The following is a 24,288-nucleotide window of genomic DNA, read 5'->3' on the forward strand; positions in this document are numbered from 1 at the left end:
TTGTCTGCCAGTGCCATCTGAAAATCGCACATCTTAGAAAAGTCCTTCTCTACATGCCGCATGATTTCAGGAATCATCATGGTTCAGAACAAGTTTAGTATTATTTTAATGTTGTTGACCGATGACCAATAAATGGCTGATATTAAAAGGGGCTATATGTAATCATTTTCATGTATTAATTGCTTTTTAATTGCCAATGTGTAAACTGAGACCTTTCCCGACTTCATAGTTTGTATATAAAATCTTGTGAACTCATTTTTATGTGAACGACTTCGTTTTTGCTGGGAAAATTAAAAGCATGTGACGTTTACGCTCCCGAGAGCCTCTCTTATCCGTTCAATGACACATGAAACTAATGCTTTCAGGATAATGTAAAAAGAGCCATTCTGTACTGTAATGTCAATGTGTCATGCAAAGAAAAGGTATTCATTCAAACTATAGTCTCACATAGCCACATCTATATAGTCTATAGTCTCAAATATACTTTATAATCCAACTATCATAACAGTGTCATTTTAATGACCTCATCTGTTGACATTAATTGCAGAGCTTCTGAAAACATATCCACATCGCTATGATCATATGCTTTCTTAATGGCTATTTTCTCACCTCTGTCCTTTTTGGTATTTCCAACTACTTTTTATATCTAAGCAAAGAACGAAAAAGAGGTGTTTTGTACATTACGTGTGCACAAGTTCAACCATGAGTAATATGTTGCTAATAATGTGTTTATGAATTCTGCACACAGCCTCATTAATATGAATATTCATATGAATATGGTTAATATTCGTTTAATGCACAGTGTGAAGATGAATATTATTTTTTAGGTTTGCTAATGATAGTGTCATTAAATGATAATACATTGTAATAATCAACTTTAAAGTGAAAATTGGAAGATGGAAAAGGTAATCTAAAGGGAAATAAACATGAAATATTTAGTATCCCCATTTCTGATGAGTTCAAATATACAGATATGGTCAATAACAGATATGGTACAGATATATAGTGCATCCCTTGTTCAGAACTAAGGGTAAGTAAAATGCAAAGTGCATTACATATTAAAAACAGAAAAAGGGGGGTGGTGAAAAACAACTGAGAGAGTGAGGGAGAGACATCTAATGATAAAGAGAGAGCAAAAGAGAGGGCAGGCCTGCGAAACAATCAGGCTTTGTCTCATTAGCATAGAGGGACAAACACATTCCCAGGCCCTGAATGCTAGTAAACCAAAAGATTTCTCTCTGTTTCTGTTTCTCTCTTCCCCTCTCTCTCTTTGACAAGAGCAGCTGTCCCTCTGTCCCTCACACTACTCGGCAGACTTACATAATCTGGCTGGCACATGGGAGACTGGGAATGATGGGCACATGAGGCCGGAGACAGGGCTGAGAACCCCAGAAATGTGGGAGATAAATGAATTCATTCCTGCTCTGACAAATGATGAGCACAGTGCTTGATATAAATTGTTTTGCTCACCAGCCACTGTGGCTTGTGGTTTTTCAGACCACATTCTGCATTTTCACTGATCACAATTTTAACATCGGTACCATGGGAAAAACCTGCCATATAGATATTATCTCATAATTTAGCAGCAGGTTTATTAGGGTGCTGTCACTTTAAGGCCGTGTGTCCACCAAAGATGAAAACATCTCACTATGGGTGCTTGACAGCGTTTTGCCAGCACAGCGTTTTTTCCATTTGAGATTTTTTGCTTGTTACAATACGGTGTTAGTGTTAGTAGTATTTTATTTCACAGATAGTTTGTTTCTGTATTGATTCTACAAAAATGCTGATACGATGTAAAGTATTTGATCTAGCTCTTGTTTTAAAGGGATACTTCACTGCCTTTTCATATTAAACTATGTTATTCTGTTAACTTAAACGAGTTGTTACATACCTCTCTCGTCTCAGTGCGTGCACTTAATCTCTCTGACGTGTGGTGATGATCTGATAGCATTTAGCTTAGCCCACTAAGCCCAGTTCATTCACTATGGAACCAAACAGAGATCAAGTTAGAAGTACCAAACACCTCCACGTTTCCCCTATTTAAATACAGTTACATGAGAAGTTGAATGATCAAGTATGGTGACAAAATAAAACGTGGCGCGTTTCTAATCGGATTAAAAAGGAGAACTATAATGTATGGCGGAATAGCACTTCTGAGAGTACTTCGGCTCGGTGCAGTAAAAAGTCCCGGCCGAAACATCTTTCCTCACATCTCCCTATTGACAGAAATGAGAGAGTGAGGGGGAGGTGTGAGGAAAGATGTTTCGGCTGGGACTTTTTACTGCGCCGAGCCGAAGTACTCTCAGAAGTGCTAATCCGCCATACATTATAGTTCTCCTTTTTAATACGATTAGAGAAGTACATCGTTTTATTTTGTCAACATACTTGATCGTTCAACTATTCGTGTAACTGTATTTAAATAGGGAAAAGATGGAGGTGTTTGGTACTTCTAACTTGATCTCTGTTTGGTTCCATAGTGAATGAACTGGGCTTAGTGGGCTAAGCTAAATGCTATCAGATCATCACCGCACGTCAGAGAGATTAAGTGCACGCACTGAGACGAGAGAGGTGTGTATCAACTCGTTTTAGTTAAGGGAATAACAGTTTAATATGAAAAAGCGGTGAAGTAACCCTTTAAATTATTTTGTTCTGTTTTATGCTGTTCGTTTTCATCTGTTGACGTTGTACAATCAGAATGTGGCGGTTGGCTGGTGGTGTATTTGTCCCGCCCATCCTCCACTGTGATTGGACGACTGGGGAAAAAGTGACAGTGATGAGTGCTGCGTTTTGCTCAAAGTTGAACATTCTTCAACTCTTGGCGACCGGTAAAACAAAAGCGCTTTGGTAAACTCATGGCCAAAGATCTGACACACGGATCTATTATACTGTTTACACATGCATTTTTACAATACTTTGTGTGTGTTTGACTGTTTAAGCATAATGAGCAGCAAAAAATATCTAAATTTAATCCCGAGAAGCAGCTTTATGTGCGCGCACTTTGTGTTTTAGCACAAAATCTGCTTTGCCCTGTAACACCAACAATATTCATCCAGAGCAAATAAAATGAGTGAGTGAGGGGAGGCGGGTTTGTGTGTCACTCGCTATTGGAGAGATGAGATTTTGCAAAAAAAAAAATTATTGGAAGCGTTTAGATATTTCAGTATTGATATTGAAAAGTCTATATTTTTGATATCACTACATTGCACTTAGTTTATTATTTCAGATGCTTTTTTAAAAGACTACAATTGAAACATTGTAACACTGAGTGACTGCGTGAAACGCCACTGCTGAAATGTATGCCCTGGATGTTAGCTATGGTTCCTTTAATTACTCAGAAGTCATAATTTGGATATGTTTTCTTCACGTAAACACGACAAGCAACCTGTTGAATGCAAATGGCTGACATTGACAGACATGCAAGTGAGCCGGGCACTGACCGAAGCAGTGCAGGCAGCGGAGGATGAGTTCGTCCAGGCTGGCAGAGCGGAACGAATGAGCCGGTGGACTCTGAAGAACCCGGCTGATCTCCTGAGGACTCGGGCAAGTCATTCTCCTCTGTACTGGTCTTCTGTTCTTTATCACAGCTGAGGATTTCCTGCTGCTGAAGACACGTGAAAAAAAGATCTAGTTTTGAGTTCCTTGATGCTGTTAAAATACCCAACCAAGCCCCGACAAAGTGCAGGTATATTCAAACAAGCAATGCTGATCAACAGTACAAATGTGACAAGGACACAAGCATTTAAACAAAACTCAACAGTAGCAACAGTTTACAGAACAGATGTAGCCGCCTATCAAACCACAAAAGTTTTACACTATCACATCAGCCACTTGTCTTTACCAGGCTAAGCAGTTCTTTTGTTGAATATTATAAAAATGTTTTGTTGATGTTGAACACTTAATTTTTGGTTCTTTAATGCTACATTGAAAAGCACAGCAGTGATGGTGGGGCTTTGATAATGGGTTAAATGGGAGGCTGCTGAAGAGATCTGGTCATGAGAAATGTTCTGTTTTGCTAAGTCTACCCTCTAGGTATTAGCATATATACCAAGATACTGTTCTGCCACCTAACTCGTCTGTTATATGCTAATAACCTATTTTTTTTTCATAGGTCTGACATAAAGTTTCACATGGTGTGCCGTACATCATTAAAAAATGTTATAGACTAACAATGTTTGAGAGAGCTGAGTCATATTAAAGGGTGAGACTTGAAGCGTGGGATCTTTTGTCTTCGGCCAATAAGCTAACACCTAGCAACTACTTAGAAACACCCTAGCAACCACTTAAAAAGACATAGCAACAAGCCAAAACACCCCAACAACTACTTAAAGTGGTTTACAGTACACCTTTCGTTCTATTGACTTCAATTTTTACGTCTGCGAATGTAGGATACGGGAAACGCTAGCTCTAGCAAATAAGTTTCGCATTTTGCTGCATTCCAATATTCAATTTTTGTGAACTCTGTTAATTATTATGTGAAGATGTGTGACCCTTTAGCAGCTTAATAAAAAAAATGCAAACTTTAAATCCATGCACAACACCCTAGAAAACATATATATATATAACCTAGCAACCAGCCAGATCACGGCAACACCTGCTTAGAAACACCTAGCAACTTCACTGAAAACTTTAGAAATGCCCTAGCAACCACAAAGAACACTTTAGCAACCACTTATAGTCTTGCAATCTGCAAGACAACTACTTGAATCAACCACACATAACACTTTACCAACAACTTAGAATTCCCAACCACAAATTTTAGAACCACTTATAATTATAAATACCATACCAACCACCCAGAACAGAATCTACTTAGAAACACCCCAGTTAAATAAAAGAACATGCCAACAACGCCTTACAACCCCCAGAATTCATAATGAACCACTTAGAAACTTCCTAGCAACTATACAGAACACATTAGCAACTATTTAGAAACACCTCTGAAACAACCCAGAACAACTTAGCAACCATCCAGAAATGCCCAAGCAACCACTTAGAAACGCCCTAACAACCTGCCAGTCACTCTACCCACAGAAGACCTGTAGTGACTGGATAGCAACATCCTAGTAGGATGGGCATTGACACAAATTTCACAATTTGGGGGGGCAGTGGCTCAGTGGTTCATGTAGGTTGTCTACAAACCAGAAGGTTGGTGGTTCAATCCCCAGTTCCACCTGACGAAGTGTCCATGAGTAAGACACCTAACCCCAGCTGCTCCCGATGAGCTGGATGGCGCCTTACATGGCAGACATCGCCGTTGGTGTATGAATGGGTGAATGTGAGGCAAAAATGTAAAGCGCTATATAAATGCAGTCCATTTACCATTTACCACAATTTGATTTACATTAGTGTGTGTGATTCGATTCAAATTGATTCGATATCGATCAGTTGGGGCCTTGCAGGTACAGTATGAATGGCAAAGATAAATATTGAATAACAGGTTAAGTACATACAAATATGCTATGCAATATAGTGTATCCTATTTATCAAAAATCTCCTCTCCTTAACTTTTCTAGCTGATTAGGCTAACGAGTTTTTGGACAGTTTTTTTTCTGAGGTAAATCTAACATTGTTTACTTTACAAGATTTTATTAATGTCTTTCCGCGATTGAAACACTGATTGAGCGTTTACAAAATATATGATCTACCTACGGATTTCAGTAAAGAGTAGGCTAATGTATGTTTCAACATGCTACCTTCTGATGATCGTTTATTTCATGGTTCATGCTAGCAATAATTCGCGGAATCACGGACGATGCAGTTCACGTGCGCTTCCTGAACTGAAGGCGTTATGATCCGTGCCACATTAAAGAGCGCCAAAACGGTATTTATTGTTTGAATTTCGCAGTACATTTGACAGAGTTTGAAAGATGAGGCGTTGTTTCATATCAGAAGCAACAAAGCTCAAAGCATTTTGCGATTTATTGGATGGGAGGCACGCTAGAGTTGTTTATTCATCAACTGAAAACAGTACTCGATTTTTGGGATCTGGGCCTCTCCAGTCACTTTTGCATTTTTAAAATGTTTTGACTCATCGAATAGGATGAATAATATAATATAGAATAGAAAAATATATCATACAAATGATATAATTATTGCATTGTATTTTAAAATCCCCTCAAAATTAAAAATAATTATTAAAAAAGATTATTGAACACAAATATTACATTGATTTTCCTGAAAATAAAAGTTGTATTTTAAGGCTTCAGTCATTTTGACCGTGAAGGCACCAAGTGTGACCCAGAAATAAAGGGGCTTAGAAGGGAATGGATTTCAGTTCTTCAAAATAAGAATTGAATTCAATTGAGAAATCAATTTTTATTGATTTATCCAGCCACTTAAAACCATGCTTTGAGTCTTGCACAGGGCAAGCAACACTTTTTATATAAATAAATAAATATCTATATCTAAATATAAATACCTAGTGGCTTAAATTGTTCAGATGGAAACCTGAAATTAAATATGGTTTAAATCTAACACATTTTTATGTCCCCTGATACCTTTGACAGAGAGCAATGGGTTCTCCGTGAAGTCTGCTACACAGACCTGTGTTCATGTGCGACTGTTTGCGCTCTGCAAGCTCCACCGGTAGATCAGGTATGTTGATGTTTATAGTAAGGTTGAATGTTGATATCTGCCGTGCTATACAGTAGATGTCACTATTCAGGCCGTCAATGACACAGGAAGAGAGAGAGTGCAGATAAGCATCTCTGTCTCTGCTTTGCTCTTTCTTTTATCACTATCAGACAGTCACATAAAGAAAACAACAACATTGAACATAAGTGTACCAGTCTGTAAAATTCACAGCTGCTGGCTGCTTAAGTTAGTAAAATGTCCTTCTTGGACTTGGACATCGATTTGTTTCTTTGACTGCATCAGCAAGAATCACTGTGGTTTGTGACGGCAGTGACACGAACAGGAAGCTGGTCGTGACTGCAGAGAAGTAGCGATGAGTTCTTAGAATGTCCAAACCCCTCCCAAATGCTCTCTCTCCCTTCCTCCTGAATCAATGTCCAGTTCAGCGCTCTCGTTTTCAATTCTCTCTGCACACACACATACACACACTGATGCTTACCTTCTCATCTCATTAAGCAAACCCACTGAGGTCAGGGCTACATGAATACACACTCCAGCCAAGAGCATAAACTCACTTAAAGTTTGTAGACCAGGAAGACTTTTTTTTAAATGGCCTTCCTATTTATACCTTCATAAAATACACCTCATATTTCCTCCTCTTCCTTTCACTCTATTTCTGACTGGCCAAATATTAGAGATGACTGCATAATGCAAATTCCCCATCACATTTCTCCTCTCTTGCTTACTAATTTGCATCAAACTCTACGGCTGATGACAATATACAATACACACTCTACAGACCTCTACACGCATACACATAGATACAGACTCACACAAACAGTAAACAAATTAGGGAAAATGCTCTTGGTTAATGTAAATGTATTTGTAAACAAGTCTATGCAAATGTATATGCAGCGTGGAATCAGCTGGGACCTGGTGCTACAATATTGTATCAAATAATTGGGTCATTATACAATAATATAATAATTACGGCTATATTTAACAGGTGGGACTTTATTTAATCTTTTAGTGCTATTTAACTCTTTCCCTGCCATTGAAATAATTTTCGTAATTTATGATGCTTCCCTGTCGTTGATGTAAAAAGGAAGAACTGTGCGTACATCCAATAAAACTTTTACAGGTGCTAGATTCGATGAAGCATAAATCGGAAGTAAACAAAAATCTGCACTGGTCAGGCCTGATGAAGACCCTTTGGGCCCTTTCGAGCATTTACTTCAATCCCTGTCGTTGATGGAAATATCTGGTGATCCATATTTTCACTGTTATATGCGTAGAGTAGATCATCTCTGGATCAAACAGGCAAAGAAGAAGCAGAAACAAGCGATTGAAGCATTACTGATGCACATGTATAATAACACGACCATCAACATTAAACAGCACATAAATAAAAAATGCTGAATGTTACTGAATGAAATGTCGACTAAGGACGAGCTACAGGACTGTGAAGTTTTGGGGTGTTGATGGACTTTTCTCCATCTGTGTTTTGATCATCACTCTGAATCCCATCCAGACTTTTTTTCAAAATGTTGCTTTTTTATATGAAACTCAGCCACATTCAAGTGTTGATTAAAAAAGGAATGCATGAAGCTAGAATGAAAGGCTCATGTCACACAATTGAGACTATATCTTGTAATTTTTAAGTCAAGGCGATAAATGTCTAATGTTTTTTCTTTTTTAATCTGAAGATGCTGTTTCTGCAAAATTTCACCGAAATTCAAGTGTGTGTAGGTTGGAGTAATGCACGTGCTTTACACTTGGTAGTTGTTAAGCCCGGGACACACCAAGCCGACGTCAAAGAACTATCAGCATCGAAAGCCGACTGTAATGTCACCTCTCGTCGGCTGCGTCTCGACCAAAAAGCTGCGCTTGTACACACCAAAAAGACTAAAGGCGACTGTCAACTAGCACATGCGTTCTGCGCCTGCGTGCAATTAAATATGCCTAGGTATCTCTCAGCAGGTACCAATAGTCTATTTTTGTCATTTAAAAAGGGAAATGAAACTAGGACTGCAGATATACAAACCGTAAACAAAGCAGCTCTTGCTTACCATTTTGAATATCAATCACGCTGATCCAGTCGGGTCATGTTATTCTGAAAATATTCATGCGTTCGATTGCTCAGGTAAAATTAGGTAAATCATATCTGTACCGTTGTTACTTGTTCGCTGTCATTACTTTCACTTTTATTCTTGACTCGTTAGCCAAGCTGACCAGCCAAACAGAGTTCTCGCTCTCACCGACAGCCCGACTCCCATTCAACATACTCATAAAACCCCGGCACTGTGTGACCAGAGCCAACGGTGTGGAAAACATCCAAAAAACTAAACCGGCAGATGCTCAAAAACGGCCCGACATGCCCGATGACCGACTGCTTGCTGTGTCCTGGCCTTTAGGGTGTGGGCTAGGGTTAGGGTTTGGTTTCTGTTGTAACAGTTTCTGTTCCTTTCGGCACACCCATTACTCAAACCTTCAGCTATCCCTGTCTCACAAAATTTCTCAGGGGAAAAAAAAGTTTTCACCCTTACGTGAAACTCCACAAAGCAGCATGTGAAGTGTTTGAGTACTTGAGTGTGTCTCAACTGTTTCTTTGCATGTCTCTTAGGTATGGAGGACTAGTGCATCTTTGAGACATTCATTACAATTAAAATACTTACTGTTAAAATCAGATACTCTTAAGACTTTTATGGCCTGTTTACACCTGGTATTAAGATACGTTTTGGTTGATCGGATCACAAGTAGACGAGGGAGACACATCCCTTTTGTCCCTTTTGTCTACTTTCAACCACTTCTGTCCTGATTTCTTTAAGAGGAGAGTCTATAAGTCTATGAGCTTTTTCAGCTCTTCCAATCTAATGTACACGAGACGACGGAAAAACACAGGTAGAGTATTATCATCAACTTTCAGTTTCTGCTCTGATTGCCGCAAGACCATAGCGAATAGTGTGAGTGTGTGTTAGAAAAATTGTGCTTGATGTTTTCCGTCTTCAAACCAAACTTAGGTCTTCAGTCAACAAAGTTTAAATCCCGTCTGGCTAGCGCGTTTCCCATAATGTTTACTCTTTAGGTCACTAGGCGGAGAGTAGACGGTCTTTTAGAGGCTGTTTGTGTGCATTTGACCACATGAGCGTCTACACTACTAAAGCAATCCGGTCCGGTCACAAAAAATGTGTCCGCTACCTCTGGAAGTGACCAAAAGTAGACAAACTCAAAACGTTTTAGACCCCGCTTATACTTGTATTTAACATCGTCCGCTTGTGATCTGATCGACCAAAGCGCATCTTAATACCAGGTGTAAACAGGGCCTTACTCAAGTGGTATTGAAATGGGTGACTTGTAATGGAGTCATTTTTACTGTAAGGTATCTTTACTTTTACTGAATTGTTATAGTCTTCAGGCAGTATTTACACCTCACCAGAAAGCACAGATTCCTATTGAAATGACTGGAATTTGCCTATGAAAAATCACGAGCAACAGTAAATGTGAATGTACCTTAAGGCGGAAACAGGTTTCCATAGTTCGGCCTTTGGTCGTAATCTAATATCTATATTTCACCTTCACATAGTTTTGCTTATTTTACAACAAATATTCATATGAAAAACCATCAATTATTGTAATTAAATATGCTGACCCCTATAGAATCAGTGTACTTCTGTCTGAGCGAGTTTCGTTTAGCAGCGGTTTGGTTTGTTTGTGTCCACACATGACACCCTGGCATTCTGTATCATAATCCAATGAAACATTTGCAATCATACAGTGTATGAGTGTTTCAGCCATGCATAGCACCTACTCGCTCACTTTCTCTTCCTCTCCTCCTGCACCCTTTGCTCTATTCATGTCATTCAGAAAACAACTTCTCCTTTCTCTTTGGAAATCCCCCCAACCTCCCCCTACCCCTTCCCTGCCACAGTAGCCAGTGTTTTACTCCCAGTTCCTGGCTACATCTCCAGCTCCATTACCCTACCCCAACCCCCTCCCTCCTGCCTCCTGCGTTCTCCTCATCTCCCTCTTCACACACACACACACACACACACACACACACACACACACACACACACACACACACACACACACACACACACACACACACACTCGCACACACGCACACACACACACATACACACACACACAGTCAGGGAACATGCAAATTCTTCCCTTTCTTTCGTTAATTGATTAATTGATGCCAGAGCCCTTTGAAGGTCTTGTTTGTATCTCTCTCTCTCTCCATGAGTCTATACCCTCTTCATATCTGCTTCACTTACCAGTGGCATTTATATTTGACAAATACTGATATTTGTCAAATATATATTAAAAGCATTCATATAAATATATTTAAAAATAAAATAAATACTTATTTATAGCTTAAAAGATCTTAATTTATATATATATATATATATATATATATATATATATATATATATATATATATATAATTTATATTAATAAATATTATAGAAAAATACAAAATACATTTAAAACAATTTTATATATATATACACATATATATTTTATACACACACACATATATAATTATATAAATACATATATAATATATGTGTTTGTGTGTATGTATATATATATATATATATATATATAATATATGTTTGTGTGTATGTATATATATATATGTGTGTGTGTGTGTGTGTGTGTGTGTGTGTGTGTGTGTGTGTGTGTGTGTGTGTGTGTGTGTGTGTGTGTGTGTGTGTGTATAAAATATATGTATATATATATAAAGTTATTTTAAATGTATTTTGTATATTTCTATAATATTTATTTGTTACAATCACTTTGATATATCAGTTTTATATAAATAATTTTTAAATGTGACAAAAGCAAAGGATATATACATATATTAAATAAATGTTTAAAACATTTATATATATATATATATATATATATATATATATATATATATATATATTCTCTCTCTCCCTCTCCCTCTCCCTCTCCCTCTCTCTCTCTCTGTCTCTCTCTGAATCTTGTATAACTAAAATAAGCTGAACATTGCTTAACTTATTAAAGCAATGTAAAAACATGTTGTTACAGCTTATTGATTATCTTTTATTGGAATATTGATTATGAAATATTAACCATTAAATATCGAATAGTACATGCTTGCAAAAACTTGCTGTAAAGAAACTCATGCTGATAGCATCACTGTAGCCACTGCTGTTTGTCATTTCCAAGCAATCAGATAAGACCTTTGAGATAACACGCACAAAAGAAACGCCCCCAAAAGCTCCTAGTCAGAAATATCGATTCTACCAATCTCACGTTGAGATACATATGTGCCATTTATCTAGTTATGCCAGTAATTATACACAGGCATAATTTGTATGTTCTCTAACACTCTTGTAAAATCTGACTCCATGTGTAGCATTCGTTAACTCGGTGAGTAGGTTTTAAATGAGTTGACAATGGCAATGTTTCTTCACAACACCAACCAGTATATTCCTGCTAATGCCTCTTATGTACAGTAAACACAAGGAGCGAACATACCTCCATCCACAACAGGTCACAGAAGAATAACTAGGTCAAAAGCAATTCATCTCCCTAGTGCGAAATCCCCTCTTAAAGATCAGAGACAAGCACCACCGCTACTTCACTGCATACACATGTGAATCTATACAATCTTGCAAATGCAAACATAAGTCTGAGCCCCAAAGAGAGCGTTGGAATGATGAATGTGCAGTTTGAACCGTTTTGAAAGTGACTAGCCTGTCTTTCTCACAGAGAACTGAAACCTAAACACAAAGTTCTGAAGAACATGAGGAGAAACCACAGCTCTGTCAGATAACCACAGTGATCACTTTGCAGTGCGCTGCAAAATGAGCCACAGACAGCCTCAAGTGCACATTAAACCCAGTGACCCGGAGAACTAAAGCAGCGTTTTTTTGCCACAAATCATTTATAAAGAACACGGACGCCTGTCAAAGCACAGTCAGAATGAAGTAGAAAGTCAGAAAGTCTGTACCTTTTTGACTCCTTGCGATTCATGGTGCCAAATCCTGTCCTGTTGGTGTCCCTCCGGGCTGCTTAAACCCTTACTTGTCCCATCAGGCACCTTGCAGTCGCTCTCCTCCAGCCAGAGGTACTAAGTGACCTCTTACAGGCTGGAACGAACAGTGGCTGTTCACTCACGGCTGTCAAAACTTCAAACCTGAAAACCAGCTGTTGCGGCTCAGAGTTCTCTCTCTCTCTCTCTCTCTCTCTCTCTCTCTCTCTCTCTCTCTCTCTCTCTCTCTCTCTCGCTCTCTCTCTCTCTCTCTCTCTCTCTCTCTCTCTCTCACTCACTCACTCACTCTCACGCACTCCCCCTCTTTTCTTTCTCTCTCTGAATATTACCAGAGAACGTCAACCACAGGGCAGAGAGTTACCAAAACAATAAATAAAAGAAAGTTTAGCAACCCCTATTCAACGATAGCACATTAGAAAAAAAAAAAAAAAAACTAAACAAAAACTAAAACCGTAGACTCAAAAAAGAACAAAAAAAAAGTTGTCGAAATGAGCGTAATCACAACAAACAGCTAACTGCATTCAATACAAACAAGTCCCTATTTAAAATACAGGCACTGGCTCTGAGAGATAGGGGAACTGTCATCTGTGTGCATGTGTGACAGAGGGAGGGGAGAAAAGTGAGCGAGAAAGAAGAGAGGGAGGGATTGAGCTCTTTGGAAAGAGTGTGAGAGTGAGTGATACAAATTAAAAAATCATTGAAAGGCCAATTGAAAACAGAATGAGAATTCTGTCCAGTTTGCTCTCATTAGCTTCATATGTGTGTGTGTGTGTGTGTGTGTGTGTGTGTGTGTGTGTGTGTGTGTGTGTGTGTGTATGTGGTTCAGGTAAACCCTAAGTTATGGGGACAAATTTCCAAAATCTTTTCCCCATGAGGAAAACAGCTTATAAATCATAAAAAGTGATGTTTTTTGAAACTGTAAAAATGCTGAAAATGTTGTGTTATGGGTAGGTTTAGGGGTAGGGTTAGTGTAAGGGGAGAGAATATACAGTTTGTACAGTATAGAAATCATTACATGTATGGAGAGTCCCCACAAAGATAGTGACTCAGACGTGTGTGTGTGTGTTTGTGTCTGTAAGTGAATGTGATTGAGTGTGTTTGTGTGCAAGTGTGTGCGTTTGTGTATGTAAATGTGTGAGTAAAAGTGTGTGTGTATTTGATTGAGTGTATGTGTGTGATTGACTGTGTGCGTGTTTGTGTGTGTCTGGTTCAGGTAAACTAAAATATGGGGACAGAATGTCCCCATAAAGATGACAATAACCCAAAATCCTTGACCTTGTGGTGACATTTTGTTCCATGAGGAAAACTGCTTATAAATCATACACAATGTTTTTTGGAAAGGTAAAAATGCAGAAAGTTTTATGTGATGGGTAGGTTTATGGGTATGGTTAGTGTAAAGGGAGAGGATATACAGTTTGTACAGTGTAAAAATCATTATGTAGAAAGAAAAAAAAAATCCAATGTGTCAGTGTGTGTGTGTGTGTGTATGGCCTGGTAAACCCTACATTATGAGGACCACAAAGATGGCAATATTCACATTTTATTTTGTCTCCATGAGGAAAGCAGCTTATAATTCAGACTAAATGGTGTTTTTTGAAGGTTTACTGTGAAGTTTGTATTTATGGTTAGGGGGTAGACTACACAGTTTGTACATTATAAAAATCATTGTGTCTATGGAAAGTCCCCATTAAAAAACATGTGTCAGTGTGTGTGTTACACATATTTCAGTGCCAGTTCCTTGCCTTTAGGCCACAGGTAAATGAGTGAGCCTTTGGGTGTGTTTTCCACGAATTTCCGCGTACAGTATAATTGTCGCGTGTCTGTACCTGCTGTTCACTTGTTAGCCTGGGGTCCATTTTTAATCCTTTTCGTCCTCTCTCTTTAACAGTAAGGTAGTGTCTCCAGGGTTGAATCCCGCCACGTGCAGCTGGAGCGGGACACTGAAAGGATGCCTTGTTGAAGATGGAGGAGAGAGGGGAGATGATAGGAAAGACTGCTGCATGTGTGTCCGTGCGTGTGTCTGCATGCAAACTCTGTGGGAACCTGTGCCCGTGTGTGTGTGTGTGTTCAGACAGAGGTGGGATTCTCATACAAGCCAGACGAGGGGGGCTTCTGTCGGTTGAAGGACGGGTGCGAATGAATCAACCGCCATCTTTCAGAATGACACCTAGAATATCAATTCTGTGAAATGTGGCTTGTCTGCTCTGCTCTGTAGGGGACACAGACAGATTTCTCTGAGCTGTTGCAGAAGCATTCATGTGTTGTGTGAAGGCTGTTTTTTCCACCACAAATGAACTTGCAACAGGGCCCTTGCTCATCACTCCACCTTTGTTTACTTCCTCAAAATGGTTAAGCTAGTCTTTCATATGGCAAGGAAGCACTTGCACTGGCTTATTTTACAGAGTTATCTGATTGTGTATTTGTCAGTAACAGCTGGAGCTGGACTTTGTAAATAGCGTTTCTCTTTTTGATGTCTTCAGCCAGTCTCTCGCTGCACGTACTGCAATTGAGATTGCATAACCCAAGAAACCACATCGGCACCCAATGTCAGTGTTTAAAATAATGAATGTGTTAATATATATAAAGATAAATTGCCCCCTCAGGTATTATAAGCTGGTTCTATCAAGCCCATACAGGCTATTTTGCTTCATCTGATATTGGTCAGCCAGGGCACAAATATTATTAGCAAACAATGGGTTCCACCTAAATACTATAGTAAATTATTTCTTCTACCATAAATGTGGTAACTTGCTATTAGGAAACAGTCTACAGTAGACTGTTATTCTATAGGCTATCAAGTTTATTTTGTTTGAGGGAGCTCTCATGGGCCTGTTAATGTATTAATGTATACTCCATATTAAACTTATAAAAATGTTATAACGTTAAAAACGTTTTTTTGTTTTTTTGTTTTTTTTTTACAATAAAATGTATGCAGTTTTATGCACTCACATTAAGAATACACTGAATGAATGTTCTTTTAAAAATTAATTAATTCATAAATAATAATAAAAAAAACAATGAATCACACGTTCGAGCAATAAAAGATGTGTTTGGTCGCTAGCTTTCCGACCGAAAGTGGAGACCGTTGGAACAGAAGTTTTGAGTCACTGAAATAATTAAATTTAAAATAAGCCTTCAATATCATGTCAATTGTTTGATTAAGTTTAAGTTAATTGATTCGTTTTTCATTTAAAAGGCCGTAATGAAGTAATTTGTCAAGCCGTTATGAAATATGAACCCTAAATATGAATACCGTCGGTACACGTTTTATTAAATGACAGTGAAATCAGTAATTATCATATAACGAGTGTTATATTATGTGTCATAATCTTATTTATTATAGCCTAATAAACTATACATGTCTCATATTTTAACATAGCCCACTGTAAATAATTCTAGCTTCAAATGTATTTCAGGACATTGTGAGGTGATGCGCTGCCATCTAGCGGTGACTTTGAAGGACTACAGGACGGCGCGCAGGAAGCAAACGCACTCGGGTTCCCGGTCTACATTACGTGGTGTCTGAGCATGCTCTCTGAAGTTCAGACCCCTCCAAAATCCATCAGCATCCCTGTTACTCCATACCCTGATGTAGTTGCAGTTGGGCTTAGGAGAGAGGAGGGACACCACAGAGATGACACTTGGATGGAGATTGTGGAGGTGAGGAGTGATGTCAGCTGTCATCTTTCTCTGTGTCTGTGGTCTGTATGAGTGTGTGTGCGCGTGTGTGTTTGTGTGCAGCACGTTGGCTGATTTTCCTTGAGTAATTTTAGGGGTGTGTTGCTTATGCAGCTGTCAGACTGTCTGGCCGAATGGTGGTCTCTATGTGTGTCTGTGCATGCAGAGAAGGGAAATATGATTGAATGTATGATTGACCTTATCTATCTATCTATCTATCTATCTATCTATCTATCTATCTGTCTGTCTGTCTGTCTGTCTGTCTGTCTGTCTGTCTGTCTGTCTGTCTGTCTGTCTGTCTGTCTGTCTGTCTATCTATCTATCTATCTATCTATCTATCTATCTATCTATCTATCTATCTATCTATCTATCTATCTATCTATCTATCTATCTATCTATCTATCTGTCTGTCTGCTTGTTTAATTGGTCTGCTGACTCAGTGTCCTGTTAGACTCTTGTGTTGATTTTACTTTCAACACTTACATATCGTTCCTGATCCAGAGTCTTAAAATGACATAATAAGGTGGATAGTGTATACAGTATTATCTTAATGAAAATATTTTCTGTATTAGAGAAAGGTCATTAGACAAAAGTCATGCTGGCTTTAAATGATTGGCATTAAACTACAAAGAAAATATAATAATATACACAGTACACACACATATATAATGTAAACACAAAGTATTTTGGATTTGATTAATTGTGATTAATTATTTGACAGCACTAATGAATACACACACTCAAGTATATATATATATATATATATATATATATATAATAGATATTAATATATGCAGAACATAATTTTTATATAAAAACCTAATATATAATCAGAATTCATTAAAATATAAATATTATTTCTTACATTTATTTAAAATTACCTATAAAAATATATTTTATTTCTTTATTTAAATATTTTCAATTGTTTAAGCAGCAATTAGGCAAAACAAATTTTTTACAATTCAGAATTCATTAATATTTTATAGATATATTCATTTCAAATGCAGTGGCAAAAACACATTTCATTCATTTAAATGTTTGTCTGGTAATTCGCCGCCTGTATTCAGTTTCAGTCTCAGCGCGTGCTGAGGACACATATGTGCCCAATATATCTGGCTGTGTGCGGTTCACATTAGGACTGCACTGTGTTCAAGCTGTTTACAGTGTGTTTGTGCACAAATATTGTTATTGATCACTAGTTATGAGAAACTAAACAAATGTAGATTATGATGAATTCTGATGTAATTCAGATTTCTTGTGTGCCTGTGGTACATGTGTGTCTTAGTGTCTTCTCCGCCAGACATCACACACACAAGCACATTTTCCATTTATAGCTCATTAGACTTGTACGAGGACCAGTTTTAGGCTAAGGGGGTGGCCCAGTTGTGCAAATATGGTTGCAGTGTGAGTGTGTAAGAAGGTAGAGCACCATCCACAGGATTTGAGAGCAAGGAAGCTGAGAGAGAGAGAGAGCGAGAGAGAAAGAGAGAGAGAGAGAGACAGGAGCAGTGCTGAATCTTCTGTCACTCTCTCTCACTCCACCGTGAGAGCTACAGGACTCACGCTGTCCTCCAGCACACCCACACACACACATTGAGAGAGCGAGAGAGAGAGAAGACACTGAAACACTGAAGACAAAACGAAAGGATTTTCTGATTTCTCCTGAGGAGCTGCAAATAACCCTCGGAGAAGGATGGCAGAGGGAGAGGGGGGAGATGAAGAGATACAGTTCCTACGGACGGTAAGTGTCGCTTGACCTGTTTTTGACTTCATAATAATGTTTTTGGGAGGACTCGGAAGTTAAATCCCAGCGAACAGTTTTCTCTATAGACACTGACGGGGACACTCATGTTTCCCCCCAATATTGACACTAGTGGTCAAGTATTAAATGCAAGATTCTTGAACTTTTTTTATCTGGTTCCCTCAATCTTGAACATTTGGTTATATTGTTGCTGTTGTACAATGTTCCTGCATGTGATTATAGTTCTGTTTGTTTGTTTTTAAGCATGCATGCTAATTTATTTGTCAAGTGCTTGACACCCTAATAGATGTTTTGTTAACTTCCCCATGCACACTCTCCTGGTTTCTTCAGGTTAAATGAGTGTTTTTGGACAATTTTGCAAGTCTATTTCTCATCCTGTATTTAGTTGACTATTTTTATGGTGGCCCACATGTCTTTTGACCTGCTTATGGACTTGAGAGTCTGCCTAACAACTGGTCTCTAATCAGGGACATGTCCTGCTTTTATTATTGCTGACTGTGGACTCGTATTGTAAATTCTGCATCTTTATTGCATATTCTTCCAGAAGATTCTGTCAATCGACGGATGTATGTGAATGTGTGTGGATGGACAGCGGCTGGTGCATCTGTTTGCATCGTTAGCTATTTTTACCTCAGGAAAGGAGAGACTTTTAAAAGTGGAGAGGAAAACGCAACAAGCAGGCCAGCTCCTTGAGGGGGGACAGCTGGCCTCTGCCCCCTCATATCTCAAACTGAGCAGTGCACAACTTAGAGAAATCTTAGAGTTGGACATAGTCAGGGAAAAGAGCATATGAGAAGGACAAGAACAAGGAGAATTGTAACTATATAGCATTTGTGACATATATCAGGAGAATGAGAGAAGTGGAAAATGTAAAGCTGAGATTGTCATCCGATGGGGCCCACTAGGGGGCCTCAGAAAATGTTCAGGGGGGCTGCAGCATAATTTATAAATGGCAAAAAAGCCTATTTTAGATTAAGCCAGGATTAGGCCTTAGTTAAGTTCAGGCGTTTAAGTAGCCTTAGAAAAAAACATTACTGAAGTGCATCTTGAGACAAAACTATGGCACTGGTATATTTCAAGATTTGTCAGTGCAATCTGCTTTCAGTTAAAATGCATTTCTAGCTGTTTTAACTGAAAACAACTTGCACTGACGCATTTTAAAATATATCTGTGCCATTGTTTTGTCTCAAGATGCACTTCAGTAATGTTTTTTCAGTAAAGGCATTTAAATGTCCTAATTGAACTAAAGCCTAATCCTGATTTAGTCTAAAACCTGTCTGTAAAACCAGTCCATAATATATTAACATAATCGAAGTCTAAACCAATCCTTCATTCCGAAACATTTACCTTGATTCACTATGGTAAGCCTATTATATGGTTATATTTTAGACCTGTCACTATGATTTTTGTGCGAGATTGCGTACATCACTCGCTCGTGTGTGTCTTGGCATATCCGTAAATAAAGTAAAGTTTCTCAGGCTGCTTTTACGTGTGGGAGTGGCAGAGGCTAGTGTGTGTGTGTGTGTATGTGTGTGTGTGTCTAGTGTGGGAGTTGCAGAGGTTAGTTGTCACAACGAGTGGACATTGATCCGCCAAATCTCCAACCTCCTAAGAATCACCCGTTTAGATCGTAATAAAACAAGAATCAACATTAGCTTAGCTTTTCTGAGATGGCAAGAACTGAGGGGTTTGAAATGCTGTAAAAGTGTTTATTACTGTGAATAAGGCATTTTATTGAACAGAGAAATTGTCATATGTATCTTTCTAACAGAGGTGATTGTTAAGCATTATCTACTGTGAAGGCTCATTTCATTATGGTTGTTGTCGCTGTGCTGGAATTAGTTTTCAAGGAAGCACTGAGTCTATTAATGGGTAAAGCTACAGTAACGTCTTCAGTCAGTCAGCTTGAGATCCTTTCCATCTTAATGTCTCTTAAACCTATAGTGAATGTTTTTTGAGCAGTTCTTCAGTTTTTATTGAAGAACATACCGTTATTTAAACTTAAAGGGTTAGTTCACCCAAAAATTATTAAATTAATTATTTCATCAGTTACTCACCCTCATGTCATTGGACACCCGTAAGACCTTCGTTCAGCTTCGGAACACAAATGAAGATATTTTTGTTGAAAGCTGATGGCTGAGAAAGGCTTTAGAGAGGCCTCCATTGGCATTCAGTACATTTCCACTCACAAGATCCGTCCTTCGGATGAGACGTTAAACCGAGGTCCTGACTCTCTGTGGTCGTTAAAAATCCCAGGATGTCCTCCGATAAAGAGTACGGGTGTAACCTCGGCATCCTGGCCAAATTTGCCTATTGGCCCCTATCCATCATGGACTCCTAATAATCCCCTTATCCTGATTGGCTTACTCACTCGGTCTCCTCTCCACCAATCAGCTGGTGTGTGGTGAGCGTTCTGGCGCAAAATGGCTGCCGTCGCATCATCCAGGTGGATGCTGCACATTGGTGGTGCCTGAGGAGATTCCCCCCTTCTATATGTAAAGCACTTTGGGTGTCTAGAAAAGCGCTATATAAATGTAATGAATTATTAGTATTATTATTATTATTATTATTATTATTATTATTATTATTATTAAGACCCATAAAGGCACTAAACATATCGATACAAAGTCCATCTCACTACAGTGGCTGTACAAGAATATTACGAAGCGACGAGAATAGTTTTTGTGCGCAAAAAAATCTAAATAATGACTTTATCTACCATTAATTAAATCATTTTCATTTTTGGGTGAACTGCCTCTTTAAGGAATCACAAACTCATGGCTAATTCATTTAATATATAAAGGGCCCTAGGCACTTTCTTTTGTTGAAAATGATGCCATTGTGCATTTAGCTAATGTCAAAAATCACAGAATATATGTGGTTATATATGTGGGTTCCTAGGAAGATTATGGATTATTAATACACAAGGCTTTCAAGGCTTTGATCATGGGTTCTTATTTTCTCCTTTACCAGGCTTTAACTGAGGTAAAAAACTGGTGGTAACAGCAATATAAAGAAAGTAAATGTAAAACCAATGTTAAATGTATTAATAATTAAGCAATATGTGGCATTTCTATTTCTTTTTTAGATAATTCGGCAACACTTTAAGGTTAATTAGTTAACATGAACTAATAATGATCTGCTCAAGTAAAGTATAATTTAATTGTAAAGCGATAATTCTATGAACTGTAAGTGAATTTTGAGTAACTGTACATTTGAGACAAAATGTAGCCAGTAGGTTTGAATGTTTTTAATGTTTAAAAATAAAGTATAAAAATATTCTTTAATTTTTAATATAATATACAGTAAATTATATTTGACATGTATTCACTGGTTCTTAGACATGTGCCGATTTTCGATAATGCGATTTATCACGATAATGAATATGCACGATATTGTTATCGTTGGCACTTTAAAATATCGTAAATAATAATTTATTAACAATTTATAATTTTTTTAATGCATTCAAGAATACTTTGGCCATCAACCGTATAAATGCTCAACACCGCTGTATTCTGCGTCAAAGGGACACGTGCTCAGTAGGGCTGGGACAACGCGTCGACGCAAAATATGCGGGTCGATTCATCAGACTCAAAATAAAGATGGTGGCGCCGGAGAGTAGTAGCAACCATAGATATACATAATAAAGTATATTATGTAATTAAGTATATTATTTATTATGTATATCTATGGTAGCAACAGAGTGGCTCCTCAGACTTTCAGAAGTGCAAGGCTTGCGGGTTGGCGCGCGGCGCGCACGGAGCACAGGTGCGCATGCACGCGATTTGTCACTGCTACGTAAACAAATTTCTGCACACAGGAAGACAGATGTTTAAATTAAGTTACGGTACCGACATCCAGTTATGGTGTCCCGCCTTTGTTTTACTGTCTATTAAAGTCTGCCGCGTTTAAGTTACGGTGTAGCCTGTGTACTGTCATACATGTTTTCATTATGAAGAATATTCACTCAGCGCGCTGTCAGGCAGTTTGGGGCTGCCCACTGCACGAGTGTGTACTCGAATGCCGTGACAGCGTGCGCTCACGCATACAATCAGTAGTAACAGTTCGCAATTATATCCATATATCCTACATTTTCTTGTAAACCCGATAAAATCCATGGCAATGAACGTCATCGGGGATGTTTAATCCACAAGCATTCTGCTCAGATATAAACAAGCCCAACGTGCGTTTGCACATGACTGAACCGGTGAAGGAGACACGCTGCTGAAGTGCCGCTCAGTGACAGCAGAGGGCGCTGATGGACTGCAGAATGCGGCGCTTACCCCGGAAACCCCGCAAACAAACAAAAACCGCGTGTAGTTTTTAAAACATCCATTCGTTTTTGTAATCTCAGTGTTGTTCATCAAAGCACCAAATTCCTAATACTTAAAGACTTAATAGGCTATTTCTTTTCAAACTTAAACATTTTTATGTTTTAATCTGGACTACAACATGCCCTAATAATTAGAACCGTTCTGTTATTGTTCAGTAAAACTTTGAGACATACGACTTCATTAGTTAACATGTTAATTCATTATTCACCAAACTGACAATGAAAAATACTTATAAAGAATGAATCATTCTATGTTAATTTCTTAGTTACTGTTTAATAACATTAAAATCAAAATCAAAAAAACGTTGTTAATGGACCTAAGATAAAACTAACAATGATCAGTGTAACAAGTTCGATATAGTAAGGAAGGAAGAGGACACAGGGGTCGGCTGGACTGTTGATGCGTATCTTTATTTTCTCTTTCTCAATGTCAATAACACACTTCTTCGTGTGTTTTCAGTCAAACTCACAAGCAACAACAACTTCCGGTTCGCGGCACTTCCGGCTTCCGGGTAAACTCAGTCTCTGTGTTCTCGCACCAACAGTCCGACTCTCTCTCCCCGGTCTCTGGTTCCGCTGGTGTTTTATCCCGTCTCCGCGCTCATTACTAGAACAAGAGACAGGTGTTATTAATCTGCGTCTAACCCACTCACTTACCGCTCGTCCCGCGGCCCTCTCTCCCGCTGCAGACCTCGCTGAACCACGCCCCCCTTGCCACATACCCCCACCGCCCGACTCAGGCCGGGGAGCCGTCCGGCCTGCAGCCCCCCCCCCCCATTTCTGGAGAGGAAATCGGCCACAGCCATCTGAGCACCCGGCCTGTGGACCACCTTGAACTTAAACGGCTGAAGAGCCAGATACCAACGGGTGATCCGCGCGTTGGTATCCTTCATGCGGTGGAGCCATTGGAGAGGAGCGTGGTCCGAACAGAGAGTGAACTCCCGCCCCAGGAGGTAATAGCGGAGAGTGAGAACGGCCCATCTGATGGCCAAACACTCCTTTTCTATGGTGCTGTACTTAGCTTCCCTCTTGGAGAGCTTACGGCTAATGTACAGCACCGGCCGCTCTCCCCCCTCCACCTCCTGGGCCAGGACTGCGCCCAGCCCCCTGTCCGACGCGTCAGTCTGCAACAAGAAAGGGAGAGAAAAGTCAGGGGAGTGTAAGAGCGGCCCGCCACATAGAGCAGCCTTTACTTGGGTAAAAGCCTGTTGACACGGCTCCGTCCACTGGACCGTATCTGGTAGCCCCTTTCTAGTAAGATCAGTCAAAGGGCTGGTGAGGTCCGAATAATTTGGTATAAACCGTCTATAATATCCCGCCAGCCCCAAGAACTGTCTTACCTCCTTTTTGGTCTTGGGCCTCGGACAGGTTGCAATTGCGGCAGTCTTATCAATTTGGGGACGCACCTGCCCATGACCCAAGTGGAAGCCCAGATACCTTACTTCCACCCGCCCAATCGCACACTTCTTCGGATTGGCCGTGAGCCCCGCTCTCCTCAGCGACCTCAGGACCGCCCTCACATGCTGCATATGCCGCTGCCAATCGTGACTGTAAATCACTATGTCATCCAGGTACGCAGCAGCATATGCAGCATGGGGACGCAAAATCCTATCCATGAGTCGCTGGAAGGTTGCGGGCGCCCCGAACAAGCCGAAAGGAAGCGTGACAAATTGGTGTAATCCAAACGGCGTGGTGAAAGCTGTTTTTTCTTTGGACAATGGAGACAAGGGGATCTGCCAATAGCCCTTGGTTAAGTCCAGTGTCGAATAAAATCGAGCCGAGCCTAACCAATCAAGCAACTCGTCAACCCGCGGCATTGGATACGCGTCGAATTTCGACACAGCGTTCACCTTGCGGTAGTCCACACAGAACCTGACCGAGCCGTCTGTCTTGGGGACCAAAACGATC

General features: G+C 39.3%; 2 protein-coding genes and 1 long non-coding RNA gene across 8 annotated transcripts in view; 2 read left to right on the forward strand and 1 right to left on the reverse strand.

The window, feature by feature from the left end:
- rasgrp4 (RAS guanyl releasing protein 4) overlaps window positions 1-13,029 on the reverse strand; it is a 31,855-nt gene extending 18,826 nt beyond the window's left edge. Inside the window, exons 1-2 of one of the 3 annotated variants that reach the window (XM_067419072.1) lie at window positions 12,566-13,029; window positions 3,438-3,598 (exon numbers count right to left, since the gene is read on the reverse strand). In XM_067419072.1, the coding sequence (XP_067275173.1) occupies window positions 3,438-3,598; window positions 12,566-12,588 (184 nt within the window). In that variant the 5' untranslated portion in view covers window positions 12,589-13,029. Of the gene's footprint in view, window positions 1-3,437; window positions 3,602-12,565 lie in introns of all 3 variants that reach the window. The other 2 variants (XM_067419071.1, XM_067419073.1) reach the window with 2 other exon arrangements.
- Window positions 5,746-15,196, forward strand: LOC137043034 (uncharacterized). The gene is made up of 3 exons (XR_010898407.1): window positions 5,746-5,821; window positions 6,507-6,594; window positions 14,496-15,196. It is a non-coding gene; the product is annotated as an uncharacterized lncRNA (long non-coding RNA).
- Window positions 15,197-16,119: 923 nt separating this feature from the next.
- Window positions 16,120-24,288, forward strand: part of ryr1b (ryanodine receptor 1b (skeletal)) — a 155,333-nt gene continuing 147,164 nt past the window's right edge. For all 4 annotated transcript variants that reach the window (XM_067419066.1, XM_067419067.1, XM_067419068.1 and 1 more), the window contains exon 1: window positions 16,120-16,267. In XM_067419066.1, coding sequence (XP_067275167.1) covers window positions 16,136-16,267 — 132 coding nt within the window. In that variant the 5' untranslated portion in view covers window positions 16,120-16,135. The remainder of the gene's footprint in view (window positions 16,268-24,288) is intronic.

Source organism: Pseudorasbora parva, chromosome 16 (genome assembly GCF_024679245.1).
Source record: "Pseudorasbora parva isolate DD20220531a chromosome 16, ASM2467924v1, whole genome shotgun sequence".
NCBI classification, from domain to species: domain Eukaryota; kingdom Metazoa; phylum Chordata; class Actinopteri; order Cypriniformes; family Gobionidae; genus Pseudorasbora; species Pseudorasbora parva.